The 22,122-nt window shown below is 44.3% G+C and overlaps 1 protein-coding gene across 3 annotated transcripts in view; it reads left to right on the plus strand.

The window, feature by feature from the left end:
• The window catches only part of XPO1 (exportin 1), a 1,770,162-nt gene that overhangs the window by 1,171,405 nt on the left and 576,635 nt on the right, over window positions 1–22,122 (plus strand). For all 3 annotated transcript variants that reach the window (XM_044061196.1, XM_044061203.1, XM_044061211.1), the window contains exon 14: window positions 15,849–16,005. In XM_044061196.1, the coding sequence (XP_043917131.1) occupies window positions 15,849–16,005 (157 nt within the window). The remainder of the gene's footprint in view (window positions 1–15,848; window positions 16,006–22,122) is intronic.

Raw genomic sequence — 22,122 nt, forward strand, 5'->3', positions numbered from 1 at the left:
GATGCTCCACTACAGCATGATACTTTGTTTGGTGTTAAGGCAGAAGAGGTGTTAACGAAAATAGAGGATAAAGCAAAATCAATGCAGACAGTAAAGGATTTCTTACAGGTTCAACCACCTAGGTTTAGCAGAAACTGGCCTTCAAAAAATTGGTCCTTTCCGGTGTCAGACAGGCCACAAAGAGGCAGATATAGACGCCCAAGAAGCAGATCTCAGCCCCAAGGCTACTACAGACCTAAACAATGGGGTGCTTCAGCCCCCAAAGGTGGAGAAGACAAATCACAACCTTAAAGGAAACAGTCCCAATGACTTCCCTCTACAGATGCCAAGCACTTAACCTTTTGGCAGCACCCCTAGGGGGGAAAGCTAGCACTTTTTTTTAAAAATTGGCACATAATCACCCAGGACAAATGGGTACTGAATATCGTTTCTCAGGGTTACAGGTTCCACTTTCACACGCTTCCAAAATCAAGAGGTATGCCGGACCTGCCACAAAACCAATGGGCAGAGGCACAAAAACAAATTGCTGCTCTGATGGACATGGGAGCTATTCAAAGAGTACCACAGCAAGAACAGGGGCAAGGATTTTACTCAAGACTTTTCTTAGTACCCAGAAAGGAGAAAGCCTGGAGACCAATACTGGACCTGTCAATCCTAAATACTTTCGTGGATGTTCCAAAATTCAAAATGTTAACACTACAGCAACTTCTACCCGTGCTGGGCAAGAAGGCTTGGCTAGTTACTTTGGACCTCAAGGAGGCATACCTGCATGTCCCAGTCAGATAATCTTGCAGAAGGTGCCTCAGATTCATAGCAGGCTCAATGCATTACCAATTCTCTGCACTGCCCTTTGGCTTATCTGCTGTGTCCAGGGTCTTCACAAAATGCCTGGCACCAGTAATTGCATTTTGCAGACAAAAAGGAATTCAAATATATCCCTACTTGGACGACTGCCTTATTCAAGCAGAGAGCAAGGACATTCTTCTAAAGCATCTGGCGTTTGCAAAAAGATTACTAATTTGCCTAGGGTACACAGTAAACAAAAAGAAATCAAAACTAGTGCCCGCTCAAGAGATAATATTCCTGGGTGCAAGCTTAAATGCAACTGCCCAGATGGCTTCTCACACCAGACAAACAAAGGCAACTGACTTATTACTTTCAAATGATGGCAACAAAGACCCAGCTCCCTGCAAGAAAAATTCTGCAGGCCCTGGGCTTCATGGCATCCTGCATTCTACTAATTCCATATGCAAGACTGCATATGAGGAAACTACAGTAGTATCTAAAAAGTGTTTGGACTCAAAATTGCCACAGCCTGGAGACAATCATAACTTTAATTCCCTGCCTACGACAGGAGTTTCGATGGTGGTCCCAGGCCTGTCACCACAACAAGGGGGACAGCCTTTCACCTTACCCACAGCCAGGCAGACAATAACAGCGGATGCATCGGATTATGCCTGGGGGGCACATATGGCAGGAAAATGTATTCAGGGCACGTGGCCCAAGGAACAAATGCATCTTCCCATCAATCAGAAAGAGATGCTAGCTGTATAGAATGCCCTGACAGCTTTCAAGGACCTACTACATCCAGGACAACTACTAATAAAGACGGACAATACCACAGTTATGTGGTACATAAACAAGCAAGGGGGCACACATTCCTACCCCCTCTGCAGGCAAGCCATGACTTTGTGGAACACAGCACTGACCTATCAAGTACATCTGCAGGCAGAATTCCTGCCAGGAACAAAAAATACACTGGCAGACGAACTAAGCAGAAATCTCATGTATCCTCACAAATGGAAACTTGATCCACAGGTGTTCAGCATGATAACAAGGAAATGGGGACACCCAGACATAGATCTTTTTGCCTCCCCTCACAACTGCCAACTACAGAAATTCTGCACAAGAACTTATCACTCTCAAGCATGGAAAGTGGATGCTCTATCATTCAGCTGGAAAACCCTGACAGTTTATGCCTTCCCTCCAATGCCTCTTCTTACCAAGGTGCTCCTAAAAGTCAGAGAAGAGAGGCCAAAAATTATCCTGATTGCCCCATACTGGCCACGTCAGCACTGGTACCCAATCCTAAAGAGCTTGTCTCAAGGCCCAGCCTGCTCTTTACCTCAAATTCCTCATCTTCTGACTTAACAAAACAATCAGATTCTGCACAGTCAACTCAGAACCTTAAATCTGGCAGCATGGCAGATAATGTAGCCACTCAGACTGCGCCTCTCTCTAAAGCTGTTATGGATGCCATTTTAGAAGCCAGGAGGCCCAGCACTAGGAATTCTTATGCAGAAAAATGGAAGAGATTATGTGCTTGGAACCATGCACAAGGGCTAGAACCACTTGTTCCAAATATACCTCAGATTTTACAATACCTCACTGAGATGCTGGACAAAGGCCTATCTTTCTCATCAGTGAAGATCCATGCCTCTGCCATTTCAGCTCATTTCAATACGGAACCTCCTATTTTTTCACATCCTCTTCTAAGACAGTACCTCAGAGGGGCAAAAAACATGAGACCCCCAAGGAGAGCACCAGTACCAACTTGGGATCTCAATTTTGTTTTAGAAAAGCTCACACTGCCTCCTTTTGAACCAGCCAGCACAGCTGATATAAAATTCTTATCATGGAAAACTGCTCTGCTCCTAGCAATAACTTCAACAAGAAGAGTCTCAGAGTTACAGGCATTAATGGCTGTGGAACCTTTCATCATTTTTCAGCAGGACAGGGTTTCTCTTAGGACAAACCCAACATTCATGCCAAAAGTGGTTTCCAATGTGGCTCTGAACCAAACTATTAATTTACCAACTTTCTACCCAAATCCCCAGAATAAAGGGGAGAGACTTCTGCACGCTTTGGATATACACAGACAGCTATGATTCTACTTGGACAAAACAAAAGCTTTCAGAAAAACTGAGCAACTGTTTTTAGCCTGTGCTGCAGGATCACAATGAAAGCCCATCACAAAGCAGACAATTTCAAAATGGATAGGACACTGCATTCGCTTCTGTTATGCACAACATGGCAAATCAGTGCCTAAGGGCAATAGGCCACATTCTACCAGAGCAGCAGCCACTTCAGCAGCCTTTCTCGGAGGAGTACCAACCAAAGGCATTTTAGAAGCTGCAACCTGGAGTTCAGTGCACACTTTCACCAAGCACTATCACTTGCCTCTCTACTCTAAATCCAGAGCACGCTTTGCCACTGCAGATGTCCTTCAAGGATGCATCTGCAATCTTAACAAATGGGTTGTCCTGTCGTCAGGCAGCCCTTCGGTCGGCCGGATTCCAAAGTCTGGGTCTGGCTTCGGCTGGTGTCGCACTTCACCCGACGTCATTGCGGCAGTTATTCGGGTATAAAGGCATCAGCCGGCGCCATTTTCCTCAGTCTTTCTTGCCGTGGCGCCGAAGCAGAAGCTGTTCGCAAGTGCCGGTCGGTCAGATCCAGAGATTACTACTACCGAATACTACTTCGAAGACTTCTATAAAGCTAAGTACCCCGTTGGGGACTCTTTCTTGCCTCAGCCGATGTCAGAGAAAGTTAATAACTGTTTATCTTGTGGGAAACAAATACCTCATAAGGATTTCCACTCCTATTGCATACATTGTTTAGGCCCAGACCACGACATAGTAGCTTGTCTAGCCTGTGCTTCTTTTAACCGACGGACGCTTAGACGTCGCTCAGACTTTGCTGAACAGATTTTTGGCTCCGATTTTGCCTACATTATGCCGTCGGATCCTCCGACTACGCAAATAACCAAAAGCGCAGAAAGGACCGACACTCGCGGTCCGCGGTTTCGGCGAAACGCGGTTAAGCAAACCACGAGTGTCTCGGTTTCGGCCGAAACCGAGCAAGCGGTTCTTTCTTCAGCCGAAAACTTGCCTTCTACCGAGGCCTCTTCTAACCTGGTAGAAACGGCTTCTGAAATCCAACCTTCTGTTGCGATTTCACAGGATTTATCAGACACCATTCCCCTAGATATTTCTACCCCTGCACGTGGAGCTGCTAGGCCTCCTCCAGCTATGTCTATTAAGGCCTTTGCCAGGGCTAAGGCAGCCAAAGCATCAAAACCTGTGCCTGCCAAGCCCCCCTCTCACAGGCCCAGCACCAGCTCCCATATGCTTTCTTTGGCAGATGATCTCATCTCCTTAATTCGTGGAGCCCAGCCTCATCCAGACAGGGCCTCTCTCCCTCCTCCAGAAAAAAGGCCTAGAGCAGAGCCCCCTGAGCCAGTAGCCACAGATGATTCCTCGGATGACTCAGATCATTCAGATCCTCCTGAGGCTTCTTATTCTCCTTATGAAGACTCAGATGCTGAGGAGTCCATCCCTTCAGCCTCTCCTCCTGAGGAATTTTCCTTTGGGGAAACCTTGCATGCTATGAGGGAACAATTTCAGTGGCAGGGCCAAGATTTCTCAGACTCTAGGAAAAGGCTTAGGACCTTTCTACACTTGCCACAGCATAGGCCTTTAGCTATACCTCCAGTCCTATCTGTTGTTGATGATGCATTTAATGATGTTTGCACTGCTCCTGATACTTTACCTCCGGACCCTTCTAAGCCCGATAGGTACTACAGGGTCCCAGACACTCATCACCACTTATATAAGGCTGCTTTTGCAGATCCAGAGACTATCTCCCAGGGCCCTAAAGCTGTAGCAGCTACTTCTTCTAAAAAACCCCTCCCCTCTGAAAGGGATTCCAGGTCCTTAGAGATGGGGTAAAAAAGTTTACACCTCTGCTACTTTGTCAGCTAGAGCTTTGAACTGCCAATTTCATATGATTCAATATCAAGAGTTTATGCTTGCCCAGTTGACTAAAAAACTGTCCTCAGAAGAATCTATAGATAAAAAGTATGTTCAAGAAATGTTACATAACATACAGCAGGTTAGTAACCATTCTTTAAAATGTGGCTATGATGCACTGGAGGCTTCCTTTAGATCAGCCATGACTGGCACAGTTATCAGGAGGCATGCATGGTTGAAAGAACAGGCATTACCAGACCATGTCAAATCTAAGCTTTTGGATGCACCTATGGACAAGGTCAATTTATTTGGTGCCCCCGCACAGCAGGTTCTAAAAAAGATGGAAGAGAAAGCAAAATCTGTGCAAACAGTGAAAGATTTCTTACAAGTTCAACCTCCAAGGTTTAGCAGGAACTGGCCCTCCAAAATTGGTCTTTTCCAGACACCTCTAAGGCACAAAGAGGCAGGAACAGGCGCTCTAGAGGCAGAAACCAATCCAGGGGTGCCTACAGGGGTCGCCAGTGGCAGGGCAACAACCAGCGAGGCACGGATACAGCCACCACCACTACAACAACTCAATCACAGTGACTTGGCGGTGGCACCGCCTACCAGGGAACAACTAGAAGCACCCTTAGGCGGAAAGCTAACATTATTTTCAAGAAACTGGCACTGCATTACAACAGACAAATGGATTTTGCAGACTATAGACAAAGGCTACAGGTTCCATTTCCATACACTTCCAGGAAAGAGAGGAATGCCAAACCTACCACCTTCTCAAAGGGCAGAAGCTCTAAAACAAATATCTCAATTATTAAGAATGAGAGCTGTGGAAAGGGAGATACCATTTCTGGAGCAAGGGAAGGGATTTTACTCCAGGCTCTTCCTGGTACCAAGAAAAGAAAAATGGAGACCTATTCTAGACCTGTCCACTTTAAACACATTCCTCATTGTCCCAAAATTCAAAATGCTGACCCTACAGCAGCTTCTTAACATGCTGGGCAAGGAGTCTTGGCTGGTAACTCTAGATCTCAAGGAGGCATACCTGCACGTCCCCATAAGACCAATTTGCAGAAGATACCTCAGATTTCTTGCAGGATCAGAGCATTATCAATTCTCAGCATTGCCCTTTGGCTTATCTACTGCGCCCAGAGTGTTCACGAAATGCCTGGCATCAGTAATCGCTCATTGCAGACTTCAGGGAATTCAAATGTATCCCTACCTGGACGACTGCCTGATACAAGCGGACAACAAAAACAAACTCACAGAAGATTTACAAAGAGTCATCTACCTGCTGCAAGCCCTGGGATATACAGTCAATACAAAAAAGTCAAGGCTGATTCCATCCCAAAGAATAACCTTTCTGGGTGCAGAACTGGACACATCAAAACAAATGGCATTTCTAACTACAGAAAAGAAAGAGCAACTTCCTCTCTACTTCTTGGCATTGACAAAGCAGAGCCATCTAACTGCAAGAAAAGTGCTACAAGCTCTAGGCTTCATGGCATCCTGCATAATTCTGGTACCTCATGCCAGGCTGCATATGAGAAAGCTACAGTGGTACCTAAAGAATTTGTGGTCTCAGCACAAGCACAGCCTAGAAACCAAAATTCCAATAATCCCATGCCTGAAGCAAGAGTTCTTATGGTGGGCTCAGGCCTGTCAATCAAACACAGGACTGCCCTTCTGCAAAAGTCAACCAAGACAAACCATCACGACAGATGCCTCAGACCTCGGTTGGGGGGCACACATGATGGACAAGTGCTTTCAAGGCCTATGGACTCAAGACCAGCTGCATCTGCACATAAATCTAAAAGAAATGATGGCAGTAAAATTGGCAATCCAGGCATTCAGACCTTTTCTCCAAGAAGGCCAGTTGATAAGGACAGACAACACCACAGTTATGTGGTACATAACAAACAGGGAGGCACACACTCATACCCACTATGCCGGTTGGCACTGGACCTATGGAATGTGGCTCTGAGCTACAACATTCAGTTACAGGCAATTTATGTACCAGGGAAGGAAAACATTCTAGCAGACATATTAAGCAGAACTACAACAGATGCCCACGAATGGATGCTGCATCCGGACATCTTCAAAACCATCACAAGAAAATGGGGATTACCACAAATAGACTTGTTTGCATCCCCTTTCAATCACCAGTTGAAGAAATTCTGCACAAGGACTTACCACCCACTTGCTTGGAAGGTGGACTCCCTATCCTTCAGTTGGAAAAACCTGACAGCATACGCATTCCCACCACTACCTTTGATGCACAAGGTGCTTCTCAAGATCAAAGAGGAACGTCCAAGGATCATTCTGATAGCCCCAGACTGGCCAAGACAACATTGGTATCCACTTCTGAGGAGCATGTCCCGGGGACAAATATGGACACTGCCCCTGATCCCATTACTACTGACACAGAACAACTACAACATTCTGCATCCAAACTTAAAAACTCTGCAGCTAACTGCCTGGAACATTACATAACAGCAATTAACCCGAATTTATCCCAAAGGGTTAAAGACATAATCCTGGAGTCTCGTAGACCTTCAACAAGAAAGAATTATGCAGCAAAATGGAAAAGATATCTCATCTGGAGTACTGCAAAGGGGCAAGATGTGACACTGGTGAACATAGCCAACATCCTGGAGTACTTGGCGGAGCTCTTCCATACAGGCCTGTCCTATTCCTCCATCAAGATACATGCATCAGTTATTTCAGCAGAGTACAGCTTGGATCCTCCTGTCTTCTCGCACCCTCTGCTCAGACAGTTTCTGAGAGGAATCAAAAATGTAAAACCTCCCAGGAAACCTCCATTGCCCGCATGTGACTTGAACTTTGTGCTAGAAAAACTGACTCTACCCCCTTTCGAACCAGCAGCAACAGCAGAAATACAATACTTATCCTGGAAAACTGCTTTCCTGCTGGCAATAACTTCAGCAAGAAGGGTCTCTGAACTACAGGCATTAATGGCAGTGCAACCCTTCCTAATCTTCCATCAAGACAGAGTGTCCATGAGAACAAATCCTACATTTATGCCTAAGGTGGTATCCAGAGTATCTTTAAATCAGGCTATCCACCTTCATACATTCTTCCCCAACCCACAGAACAGGGGAGAAAGACTCTTACATACCTTGGATGTACACAGACAATTACGCTACTACCTGGACAGGACAAAAAACAATAGAAAAACTGACCAGCTTCTGGTAGCATATGCAGCAGGAAAGGAAGGAAAACCTATTTCTAAACAGACAATCTCCAAATGGATAGGAAATTGCATTAGATTTTGTTACTCCTACCATGGAAAGAAAACTCCAGAGAACATCAGGCCTCACTCCACAAGGGCTACAGCCACTACCACAGCTTTCTTACGAGGAGTGGCTACCAAGGACATTATAGAGGCTGCTACTTGGACCTCCGTGCATACATTTGCCAAGCATAATAACTTACCTTTATACTCTAGATCCCGTGCTGGCTTTGCCACTGCTGTTTTGCAAGGGATCCTAACTACACCATAATCTCTTCTCATTTCCTCCTCCCTAGTTTAGCTATGGTATTCTACCCATTTGTTAAGACTGCAGATGCATCCTTGAAGGACATAGTACAGTTTTGTACCTACCAAAAATGTAGATGTCCGAGAGGAATGCATCTGCAGTCAGGATTACCCACCCTCCTTCCCCTCTGAGGTACTCCTAGGGTATTTGCCAATCTTCAGCTAGCTTGGGGGGGATCTATTATGGTGTATTTGTTTGTATATATGTACATACATGCTTATTTTATGTGTTTGCTCTCTACTATTTGGAAACTTTGGCATTTATCCAAATTTAGCCATCCAAGAGGGCACCTGGCATCTGGGGCAAGAAACACTGAGGAAAATGGCGTCGGCTGATGCCTTTATACCCGAATAACTGCCGCAATGACGTCGGGTGAAGTGCGACACCAGCCGAAGCCAGACCCAGACTTTGGAATCCGGCCGACCGAAGGGCTGCCTGACGACAGGACAACCCATTTGTTAAGACTGCAGATGCATTCCTCTCGGACATCTACATTTATGGTAGGTACAAAACTGTACTTTCTGCAGGGCCTGGTAGCCTCTCCAAATCCAATTTAGTCCCAGCCGCCCAACCTCAGCTTTGGGATTCAACCCAAGTGTAATGACTGCAACAGTGAAACACGATGAACATAGTACAGTTGTGTACCTACCATAAATGTAGATGTTAGTGTATTCACTGTTGCAGTCCAGGCTACCCTCCCACCACCCCCCTTTTTTCTTTGCTGGGACTTCTCTGTACTTCTCAACTCTATACAACCTTATGTGGTGTATTTGCTTGTAGATGAAGAATATGTTTATATTAGTACATGCATGCTTTTTGGCATAATTTATTCTTTTCAGCCTTCCTATCTGGGGGCACCTGACATCTGGGGCAAGAAAAACTGAAGAAAATGGCGTTAGTTGCATCTTTTATACCCCTGGCGCACTGACGTCAGGGAAGAGGCGACAGCAACCGACACCGGACCTAGACTTTGGAACTCGGGCCGACTGCGGGTAGCCTGCCAGCAGGATAACGCAAGTGTAATGACTGCAACAGTGAATACACTCAAACATCTACATTTATGGTAGGTACACAACTGTACTTTCTCCTTCCACACCAGAGCCCTGGGTGAGGCTGTATCCAAACAAACTATATCCTCCTGGATACAGAAAACTATTTTCTTCTGCTACTCTTCCCATAGTAAAAACTTACCTTGCAATGTTAAGGTGCATTCTACAAGAGCAGTGCTCTCTTCAGGAGCCTTCCTTAAAGGCCTGGACACGGCCACCATTTTTGAGGTAGCCACATGGTTCTACGGGCATACCTTTACCAAAGATTACAATTTGAGCTATGCCTCCAGAGCGAGGGCAGGATTTGCAAGGGCAGTCCTGCTTGGATTCTTGGAAACTGAAGCTCCCTCCACCACCCTCTCTTCTTCAGCTGTGTCACTCTCCCACAGTAAGAATACTGCAACATGGGAATAGAAGGACTTAGATTAGTTGTGTAAAATCTTACATAACCATAGATGTCCTCGTCTTCCATGTTGCTGTATTCCTTCCATACCATCTACCACCTTCATTACCTGTACCCTGTCTAGATGGCATCTTTCTTGGATCCCTTAGGCTGTTGTCTGACTGGGCAGTCAGTTCTGAGGCCTGTGCGTGCAGATGTCACATTTAAGGTCCATGGTTTCAGGCCCTACATGTGACGTCCCACGCACCTGGCAGTAACCAGGCTTAAGCTTCTGCACAGGAGCCAGACGTTCAGGTCGTCTGAGGCTTTCTTTACAAGAAAGGCTCATCCAGACTCTGCTACACTTTGCTGTGAAGGAAAGGTTAGTTTGCTTTTATTTTTTGTATTTTGTATATGTTAAATACTGTAGTTTGTTTTCTTTACCTTGTGTTTTACTTGCATTCTGCTTTAACAGCATATTAAAACTTCAAAAGAGACCACAGCTCTCTCTCTCTCACTTCTGAGTCAACCACTGGTTCTAGTTGCCTGCCTCTTATGTTAATCTGACCATATATCTCATTTCTTCTCTACTTTCACTGGCTTATGTGAGTAATCACTAAATCAAAACCCCCTCCCCTTCAACTATTTAAATTTATTGGCCGTCCTACTGTATTCCATAGTACCAGAATACAAAAGTGACCACCCCTTTCAACCCATCTTGCTGTTTTAAAAATAGTAACTCTCCACTAAGCCTTAACTTTTTAAACCGGTAGAACTTAAGTTACCTACTTTCACGTCTAACTTCTCTAGTGTACACTGCAGTGTGTATTTTTTTTCATCTTACCTTTAAGCATCCCTTTGACTAGCACTTTCTCTAATACCTGCAGGAAAGCACTAGGAAGTCTTAAACTGATACAAGCACTCAACTCTCCTTGTTAATAAGGAGAAATTAATAGTAGGCACTAAACAGCCTATAATTGCAAAGTACCTTGCTAAGGTAAGGGAAAACAGCTCCTGTACTTTACAAAAAAAAAAAAAAAAAGCACCAAACCAGGCATGTCTAAGGGTCAGCTTCCGGTGATTTCTCCTGTCCACCTGGTGAATCTGGGCATACTGGGGCAATGCAGCAATTGCCTCGTGTACACAGACAACCCTCTCCTCCCACCACCCAACACTACAACCTGTGTGAGATGCACTTACGTAGCCAAAATGGAAGCAAACTCTCTCCACCCAAGATTGTGCTAGGCAGTCAAGAGGAGAAGGTTAACACCCACACTACACCTCAAGCAGCTCATAGCCCTTCTAAACCCACACCACCAACACCCACATATAGTAACACTAAATCCACATATGCAGAGGCCCTTAACTGTAACCTGCCCAAGCAACAAGGACCTCTGAAGCTGAAACGCAAACAAACACCAATCACAACCAAAGTGTCACATAGTTCACAACACCAGTGTGCCACCCAGCAACAGCCCCTAAGGCAAGACAATGTACCTAACACTTTAGTCATAGGTGACTCTATAGTCTGGCACACTGATGTCCCTCTCACCAGGTTGAACAAGGAGAAAATTACAGTCAGCTGCCTGTTGGGTGCCAGGATCCGCCACATAACGCATGCACTCAAGTCACTCCACAACAAGTACAAATATGACTGTCATTGTCCATGTTGGAGTGAATGACTTGAGACGTACCTCCCTGGACTACATGAAGAGAGACATGGAAGAGCTCTCGGATCATGTGGCCCAGGCAGGTAAGACCCTAGCCCTGAGTAGCATCCTGCCTTCGCCCAGAATGATACCACAATATAAGGACAAAATGATTGACTTCAACATTTGGCTAAGCTTCTGGTGTCATTCAAAGGGGATCCAGTGTCTGTCTGCCTGGGATGACATGATTGACAGACCAAGATGCTTTGCCAAAGATGGTCTGCACCTGTCACCCCTGGGATTCAGGTTACTGGCTAAGGCTCTTGCCACCCCTATAGTGCCTTTTTTAGGTAAAGTTCAAAGGACAAAACCACCACAGTAACGGGTACAAGCATGCAAAATCTGAAGGTAATGCTACTCAATGCTAGAAGTCTAAACCTCAAAATGCACTCTCTCGAGGCACTCCTAAAAATGGAGAACATCGATATCTGTGCAGTAACTGAGAACCTGATTCAAGGCTCCAGAGAGCACCCCTGCAATACCAGGCTACAACTATTACCCCACTTTTCGGCCACCAAAGCAGGACCGAAACACTAAAGGTGGAGGAGTGTCAATATTCACCAAGGATATTCACACCACCAGGCTAGTTGCCCAACACAATGCGTCTGAAATTCTCCAGGTGCAACTAACACTAGGTAAGACTGCAATCCAAATTGTAGCTTGCTACAGATCCCACACCATACCCCAAGATTCTCTCTACACCTTTCTAAACATACTGGAAAATATTAAGATAGAACCAAACCCCCCCCTAATACTGGGTGATTTTAACTACCCTGCCATTAACTGGGAAAACTACTCATGTACCAACACCTTTGCCCAATGGTTCTTGGAATTCATAAATTCCAACGCCTTGGATCAACTAATCCATAGTCCCACCAGGGGCTCCAATATCCTAGACCTGGTCATTACCAACATGGGAAATCAATGCTCCACACCTATGGTCACCCCCTCGTTAGTCAGTTCTGACCATAAGCTAATCACCCTTAACATCCACATCCCACCCCCACCCCCCAGTAAGGAAACCTCCATAAAAAACTTCTCCAAAGCCAAATTCATGCTACTCAAGTCAGAAGTGACAAACTTTATGACACCCATGCAGACGGGAACTGAAAGTTCAACTGCTGAATCCTACACTAAGGCACTGTACGAGCACATCCACTCATGCATGAATCGTGCCATCCCAAATAGAACCAAGATGCTCTCATCCAAAAAAAGGAAGCCAATCTGGTGGTCCCCTGCCATAAACAAACTTTACAACAAAAGGAAGAAACTGTTGCAGAAAAGAGGAAAATCCCAGGATGCAAAAGACTTCCTTACCAGCCTCAGTAAGAAACTGAGATCCCTCATAAAATCCTCCAAAGCTAGTTACGAAAATAAAATTGCCAAAGATTCCAAAGACAGCCACAAGGCATTCTATAACTATGTCAAGAATCTAAATGGCAATGCTCAGATCTGCTCTGAGCTAAATCAGAATGGCATTACATATACTGATCCTAAGGATATTGCCAATATCCTGGCAGATCAATTCAGTGCCAACTTCACCCCCCTCTCACCCCCTAAATGACCCATCTCAATGCCGAAAGATTGCCAAATTCCGGTAATAATGGCCACACAGGTAAAAAACGGACTCTCCAAAGCTAAGAATTACAGCATCCATGGGACCAGATGACATCCCGGGCTGTGTACTACATGAACTACAATATGAACTGGCACCTCACCTAAGTGTCATGTTTAATCATAGCCTCACCTCAGGTTTCGTGCCCACTGAGTGGCGCAGAGCTAGAGTTATCTCACTCTACAAGGGGGGATCCACCTTGGATCCCGGAAACTACCGTCCCATCAGTCTGACAATCCTTATCTGCAAGGCCATGGAGCGTATCGTCATGGAACTTATAAACAAAGACATTGGCAACCTTCAAACACTGGACCCCACCCAGTTTGGGTTCGTGAAGGGCGATCTTGTCTCCTGAACCTGATTGACTTCTTCGAATCAGTCTCCAGAGCCATGGACAAGGGTAAGGTGGTCCACACAGCCTATCTAGACCTTGCCAAGGCCTTTGACACCATCTCCCACTCTGGAATCGTAGATAAACTTACTAAGCTGGACATTAATCCCTATGTCACCCAATGGGTTGCTAACTGGCTTACTGGTAGAACCCACACTGTAAAAGTAGCCAACTCCAAATCCAGCTCTAGACAAGTGACAAATGGAGTAACTCAGGGTTCAGTCCTGGGACCACTCTTGTTTGGCATCTACTTCTCTGAAGTACAGGCCAACACTAAGGGACTCTGGATAACAAAGTTTGCAGATGACTGCAAACTGGGAGCCATTATTGAATCCCAAAATGATGTGAATACTCTACAAAAGGGCCTTGCAGAAACAGATGCTTGGTGCCAGAGTCATGGGCTCAAGCTCAATGCCAAGAAATGTATAGTTATCCCCTTTGGGAAAAAAACATGTATCCGTGAATTACCATATAGGTGGCAGTACATTAAACACCGAAAGTGTGATAAGAGACTTGGGGACACAGGTGGACAGTAGTCTCACCTTCGATAACCACATCGCCACAACAGTCAGGAAATCCTTCTATGTGGCACACTTCTTCACTAAGGGCTTTTCATCCAGAAAAAAGGAGGTCATTGTCCCACTGCACTCATCCCTCATTAGGCCCATTATAGAATACAACGCCCCGTTTGGTATGTACCTCTGAAGACATCTGCAACTGGAAAGGCCACAGAAATACCTCATTAAAAGAATCACAGGCCTAAAGCAGATGCCGTACGCTGACCGCCTTAAAAAAACTCCAGCTATACTCTGTCACATGTCTACTCAGAGGTGATCTGTGCTTAACATACAAGGCCATGTCAAACCTAGAGCTGTTGGACGTGCTACACTTAAATCCCAATCCCTCAGAGCGACACGCTCCAGAGATCTACACCTTGTCATCACAATAAACAAAACATGCTGGAGGGATAGGTTCCTGACCCAGAGACTCCCCAGACTCTGGAATAGATTGCCCATACATGTCAAGCAGAGTGCCTCTTTGGTCCTCTTCAAAAGGAACCTTGATGATTGGATGGGAGAAAGGAAATTCTCCCTGGGGATCACGTCAGTCGCCCTGCTAGACGGGTCCAGGGAACTAAATAGTGTGGGGAAAAATAGCCAGGGAATTGTTATAGCCAAGCTTGTATAGGCCCTAGGGCTGATAGCGTAGTACCAACCTATGAGGATCCCACAGTAAGAATACTGCAACATGGAAGAGAAGGATATCTATGGTTATGGTAATCTTTTACACAACTAATCTTTCATTCCCCTGTGGTCATTTATTTGTTTTTGCTAGTGGCCCAGTTCAGGCATCAACCCCAGCTGTTACTTGCCAGAATTTTTGCATTTGTTGTCATTTGAGTTTACCTTTGCACAAAAACTCGGAATTCAAGAAGAGTGAGAATTCTCAAGTAGAGGACATCTGTTTTCAAAGTTTCACTGCTTTTGTGGGTTTCTTGGCGGTGGAAACTTTATTTCTTACAGGTGACCAGAGTTAGGGTTTGCAGGTCCCTTTATCTTCTGAGTGGTGTTTTTCTTGGGAAGCATGACCCCCCAAGGTGCATTTGGTTGCTGTTAGCAAATTGATGGGTTCATTATTTGGGATTGGGGGTCCTACATATAACTTCATTTCAGGTGGGCATTTTTGTCCTTTGTACAACAGGTTAGTTCACCGTTGGTCTTGGCTGCAGCTTAGTGGGCTTTGTTTTAGAAGTTGCTGAGTCCATTGTTTCTTGGTGTGCCACTTTTCTTTGTGACTTTTCTCTCCTAAAGTGTTTCTTTTCCCATATACTAGCCCTGTTTGCAGCCATGGTGTTGAGCCTTCTTGATGCTCCTGGTGCAGTTTTATAGTTTTGGATTCTTTGTAATGCAAATGACCCTTCAAAGTGTGCCCTCAGTGTTGGAGATAAACTCATTTTTGCCATGACTTCATCTAAGAGGAGGACAGTAAGTATACCCTCCCGCTGTCCCCTTATTGGGTGAGCAGTCCCTTTAGATATCCTTGGCTGTTGGATTTACTTGCATGTCAGTCCAGTAGTGTGAAAATGCCATATATTTGTTTTTGCCTTGTGAGGTGCTTGCAAGTGGCAGTGGTCTGAACTGTTTTGTATGAAGGGATCAAGCTTTTTTACGAAGTTAACATCTGACATCATGGTGTGTGTCATCACTGATAGATAGCTGTCCTATAGTGTGGAAATTTCTTGATAAAAGGTACTGATAGGTGGAATAGATCTTTGGATATCAAAAGGCTGTATTTGTTGTGTACATGGCAAATTCCTGGTTACAAATACTGTTTGAAAAAGCTAGTAAATGAATTGGAGTAATTAATAACGGATTTTTCATTTAATACGTACAGGACCTCTTAGGACTCTGTGAACAGAAGAGAGGGAAAGACAATAAAGCTATTATTGCTTCAAATATCATGTATATTGTGGGTCAGTATCCAAGATTTCTGAGAGCGCACTGGAAATTCCTTAAAACGGTGGTCAACAAGTTGTTTGAATTTATGCATGGTATGTATATTTTCATTTGAGTGACGTAGCTTTTGATACTGTGTATTATGAATGTTCACTGCTAAGTAAAATGTCTTGCTTTCAGAGGAAATATTGCACACAATTGTGTAGTTTGCATGTAGTTCTTTTAGACAGTTTTCTTTAGGTGAAAACTGCAGTATTTTACTGACTAGGTTGTCCCATGGCCTGGAAATGTAAAGTTGTCTGTCACACTGCTCAACAGTTTTAGAAAAGTGCATACAGTACGGTAGAGAAAAGAAGTGTGTACAAAACCTGCTTTACTAAAAACTGTCATTTAGAAAATTATTTAAGCAGTAGTATGCAAAAGTTTCCTTCATTCATAGCTGAATTGTTAATCTTGCTACTGGGAGCTAACAGTTTACCTGAATTTGCCTTTAAGTTGTTGTGCAATGCTGAAGACCTCTCTAGCTGTAAAAGCAGTAGTTTCCTCAGCATGCTGAAAGTTCAGCAGTGCTGCAGGGCAGAGTGACTGAAGGTGATGGTTTATTCTTCTCTCTCAAACTAGGAAGTCTAAGATTTAAAAAAGAGGCAAACTGTTAAAGTTCAGATAGTCCCAGGAAAAAAAGAGAGAAAAAAAAGACCAAGTACAAGATATTTCCAAAGTAAAGTCTGGACGTATGTCAAAGTTAACTACAACCAAGGATGTTCATTTTAGTAGCTACCATAGTCCTTACACTTGATAGTCAGCAGCTGTGCAGTCTTCAGAGCTCTTCCCTCACCCAAGGCTCCAGGCAAAATCCTTTTCCCAATATGGAGAAATCAGTAGTGTAAAGGATGTGTTGGCCAGTGCCGCCTTCAGAGCTTTCTTGCAGTGCATTTTGCACTGATTGTAAGCTTCTTCTCCACTGTGCATGTAGCTTGTCCGTGTAAAAAGTTGTCTAGGGACGGGTAAGAACCTCATAGTGGGGATTACTCTCTCTATTTATTTAATTTTTACTTCATGCTCAAGTCCAGAAGCATGATCAACTGAAGTAAAAAATTGTTTCATATGGTAAAGCAACACGACATAAGGACATCCTCGATGGGTGTCTTGCTTCACCCCAGAACATGTCATGCAATTCTGTCTGCACTGTGCAGGGTTCAATCCAAGGATAATCTGACCTCTTCAAAAGCATCTCCAGAAGTTCACTGCTAAAGAGAAGTATGAGCCTGTGGTTCAGACAACCATGGCTTCGTCTGAGACCTCTGGAAACCTTCCTCTTAAGAAAAAATGTAAGGCGACATTGGAAGTGACTGACAGCCCATTATCTGCAGTCTGATGAGGTGCTTTTGCAGGCCCTGAATGTGCAATCTGTTCTAGCCAAGGCCTCTAGCATGATCACTATGCCAACACCAGTGCCTTGTGTTTCTGGGAGATGTCCTTCCATAATCACTGTTGCAGATGTTCTTCGTGTTTCACTGTTGCAGTCATCACAATTGGGTAATCTGCCTGCAGGTAGCCCTTAGTCAGCCCGAATACCAAAGACTTAGTATTTCTGCTTTGGTTGCTGTTGCTCCAGGACTGACGTCAGGTCTTCAGGGGAGTAAAAACAGGCACTGACGCCATTGCATCAGTCTTATATGCCAAGGAGCCCGAAGCAGAAGCAGTTTGCACGAGTGCTGGTCGGCTGCTACTTGAGTTTTCGTTTCCATATTGAATCATCCTGAAGTCTTCTAAAGCCAAGTACCCCGTTGAGGATCCTTTTTTCTTGCTCTAACCAATGTCAGAAAAGGTTAACAATTGGCTCGCCTGTGGAAAGCAAATACCACACTGAGATTTCCATTCTTACAGCATCACCTGTTTAGGCCCAGACCACAACGTACCTCACTGTTGGTTTTTTGCTTTGTTCAATGCCAGAACTATTCATCGTTAGACCCTTATTGTCGCTAAATACTTTCGCTCTCTATCTCTGTATTCCAAAATAGCTTTGGTAAGCCATCTGACTACCGATCTTCCAAAAAAAGTAAGGATAAAGACAAGAGACAGACCGCACAGGTCCAAAACTGCTGACGACCCTTCCGTTAAGCTAGTCACCAGTTTGCACGTACTCAGTGAGGCGCTTTCGCAGCCCCTGATGCCCGCTTCGATGGATTTGCAGGCCGCTACTGAGACCCGTTCGGAGTCCGGTATGCCGCAAGACTCTTCTTTGACTACGGAACCTGCAGATGTCTCTACCTTGGATGGGTCCGGAGCCGCTGTGCAGGCACTGACTTCCGAGGAAGTTCTTCACATTACCGATATTCGACACAAACTGACGACTTCTTTCGCATCTTCACTTCTATCTAAAACTACCGAGTTTCTAAGGCCAAGAGTATGAGCTACGCTTAAAAAACTGACGACCCAAACTCAAGCACCTGCTTCCTTGCCACAATCTCAAATGCTTAAAATGGCAGACGACCTGATCATGCTGATTTGGGGAAGCCAGCTTTCCCCTGCTAAAAGAAAGTGACCTGTACCCAGCAGTTTTAATTGACCAAGAGTCCGACTTTTAGGTTTCTGATTATGAAGACATGCCCTTATCTGCTTATGAGGATTCAGATGCAGAGGAATCCATTCCCTCTGCTTCCCCTCCAGAGGATTTTTCTTTTGGTGAATCCCTACATACTTTAAAAGAGCATTTCCACTGGGAATGCCAGGATTATCCTCAGTCCAAAAAGAGACTCAGAGAATTTTTAGACTTGCCACAACATAGACCTTTAGCTATCCCTCCTGTTCTGAATGTTGTGGATGATGTCTTTGTGGAATCCAGTCTTACTCCTGATATTTTACCCCCTGCTTCAAGGAAACCAGATGGGTACTACAGAGTCCCCGACTCTCACAAATTTCTTTTCAAAACTCCTACTGCTGACCCAGAGGTAATTTCCCAAGGGCCTAAAGGTATAAAAGCCACTACAGCTAAGAATCCCACCCCTTCGGACAAGGATTCCATAGCTTTAGACAGGATAAAGTGTACACCTCTTCACCTCTCGCCATTAGGGCATTGAATTGCCAGTTTCACATGCTGAAATACCAGCAACATATTATGGAACTTATTAAGCAAATGTTTTCTGCCTTTACAGACTGTGCAGAAAATAAAGAATTACAGGAGCTTATGCATTCTGCAAACCAAGTCAGCAAGCATACCTTGCAATGTGGGTTTGACGCCCTAGAAGCATCTTGCAGGGCAGCAGTCACTGGTTCTGTACTGAGAAGGCATGCTTGGCTTAAGGAGCAGACCTTGCCAGACCATGTCAAATTAAAATTACTAGACGCTCCTTTGAATAAGGACAATCTGTTTGGCACCAAAGCAGAAGAGGTTCTAAAAAAGATAGAAGAAAAAGCTAAGTCTATGCAGTCAGTCAAAGATTTTTTGCAAGTGCAGCCTCCAGGATTCAGTAGGCATTGCCCCTCGAAACATTGGTCATTTCCAACCCCCTCAAGGCCATCTCAGATCAGACCAAGGGGAAATGGACCCCCCCCCCCAGATTACAGTCTCAGGGTATGCAGAGATCTAAGCAATGGGGTACCTCCACTTCTAAAACAGGGAGTGCTAAGCCACCCCCTTACGGAAAGAGTTCACAATGACTTCTCAGCTCCACTCCTCACCTCTGCCCACTTGCTCATGCCCCTAGGCGGAAAACTTGCCCACCATGCAAAAAAACTGGACCTCCATCTTCAAAGACCGATGGGTCCTCAACATTGTATCCCAGGGGTACAAATTGTACTTCCACACACTGCCAACCCCAAATGGGTTCCCAGACCTTCCTCCGAACCAGTGGGCAGAGGCAAAAACCAAGTTCATTCCCTGCTCTCCATAAGGGCAATTCAGCCTGTTCCTGCAGAACAGATAGGTCAAGGGTTTTATTCCAGACTTTTCCTGGTACCTAGAAAAGCGGGCACTTGGCACCCAATCCTAGATCTTTCCATTCTAAACACCTTCCTGGTGGTACCAAAATTCAAAATGCTCACCCTTCAGCAGCTTTTTCCTATGCTATCCAAAGATGCCTGGTTAGCCACCCTAGACCTAAAAGAAGCCTATCTGCACTTCCCTATCAGGGACTTACGCAGGAAATATCTACGTTTCAGGGCAACATCTGTGCATTATCAATTCTCTGCACTTCCCTTTGGCTTATCCACTGCTCCCAGAGTCTTTACAAAATGCCTGTCTCCAGCCATTGCCTATTGCAGACAGAGAAATGCTCAAATATACCCTTACTTGGCCGATTGCCTGATTCAGGCAGACAGTCAGGAAAAGCTGTTGCAGCACCTGACATTTGTAAAGAACTTTCTAACCTCCCTAGGTACACTATCAACGAAAATAAATCTAAACTATTCCCCAGTCAAAAAATTGTATTTTTGGGAGCAAGCTTGGACACAGCATCCCAGATGGCATTCCTTACTCCAGAAAAACAAGCCTAACAGGCTACTTCGCTCAAATAGCCACCAGAACCCAGCTATCCACAAGGAAAATCCTGCAGGCTCAAGGGTTCATGGCCTTTTGCATTCTACTAATTCCATATGCCAGACTGCATATGAAGAAACTTCAATGATTTTTTTGAGAAAACTAAAATCTTCAACACGACGTTTTATAAGAATAGAGTAGTATTTTTTAAAAGATATATAGACAATTTAATTTTTGTTTGCAAGGGGGAACTGGAGGAGTTTGAGGGGTTTATACAAGGGTTAGAAAAGAATGAATATGGCCTTGAGTTTACATTTAAAACAAGTAGGACATCCATCCAGTACTTGGACTTGGAATCTTATGCGGATGACCAATTTCTAATAGCGTTTAGACATCATTATAAAAGACACTGCAGTTCATTTTTTAACTGCCGATAGCATGCATGCCCCCCAGCTTCTGGATTCTCTACCCTATGGTGAATTTTTACGGATAGCGAATAACACATCTGACAAGAAGGATTTATTCAGTGAATTTAGGGCAGTGAGAGGACTTTTTAGTAGGGGATATAAAAGCAGTATTTTGAAACAACTGATAAATAGGTATTTGACCCATTGTTCTTAGTGATGAAAAATATGGGGACAATTTTCCACACAGGGTTACCTTCTCGTATGGAAGGCTTAAAAATTTAAAGGAATTATTATGGATGAGGAAACTGTGTTGTGCCTTCGACGGGAAGGGCAGTTTTCTCTGTGGCAGATGTATGGTGTGTAGGAACATCAGAAATTTGGATGGGGAGAATATTAATGGGAAAACCATACAGAGCTATGGACTTATATAATTGTAACTCAAAGGGAGTTGTGTACATAATTGGATGCAGTTGTACACCCACCAAATGGTATATTGGGCAGACCAAAAGATCTGTAAAGAGGAGAATGATGGAACATTTGGGTGGTATTAGGAGAGCTATAGTGGAGAGTCCTGTGGCAGATCATTTTATACGAGTCTTTCTTTTTTTAGTGTGCTAGCCAAATCAAGATTAAACAGTGGGGATGTTTTGGTAGACAGGTTACTTCAGCTGGAGTCCAAATGCATTATAAATTGAAGAGCACTTTGTCCCAGGGGATTGAATTTAGAATTGAATTTGAACTCAGTTCCATTAGGACAAAGTTATGTTCTGATATTACATTCTGTTTCCCAGTGAACAACATGGTGTTAAAGCATTTAAATATTAATATCAATTATGTTGAGGCAAGTAGAAATAATTCATGAATGCAGAATATAATGTTGTTTTGTTTTCTCCTGTTCTTTATGGTTAGTCAATGGAATATCTTTTCGCACATGGTTATATAAGGTGTTGGAGACATTGGGGCATTTGTATAATTAGAGCACATATACAATGAAGGGTAACAATTTTATATTTGTTTAATTCATGAAGGAACGTGCTTTTATGCATGGTTTATATGTTCATACAGGCAATATGGAAGGGGCACTTTAAGTGTTTTGATACTGTTTTAACGGATGTATAAAGATCATTGGTTGAAAGCAATTTTAAAATCGATGATGTATGAGCATATAAGCAGCTGTACCAGACCATTTCATAGGGGCCTAAGGACATTAAAGCTACCACTGCCAAAAATCCTACCCCCACTGATAGAGACTCCAGGGCGTTGGATAGATGGGGTAAGAAGGTATACGCTTCTGCAACTTTGGCAATTCGGGCCTTAAACTGCCAGTT

The sequence above is a fragment of the Protopterus annectens genome, chromosome 1.part0 (genome assembly GCF_019279795.1).
Source record: "Protopterus annectens isolate FY-2018-M chromosome 1.part0, PAN1.0, whole genome shotgun sequence".
NCBI classification, from domain to species: domain Eukaryota; kingdom Metazoa; phylum Chordata; order Ceratodontiformes; family Protopteridae; genus Protopterus; species Protopterus annectens.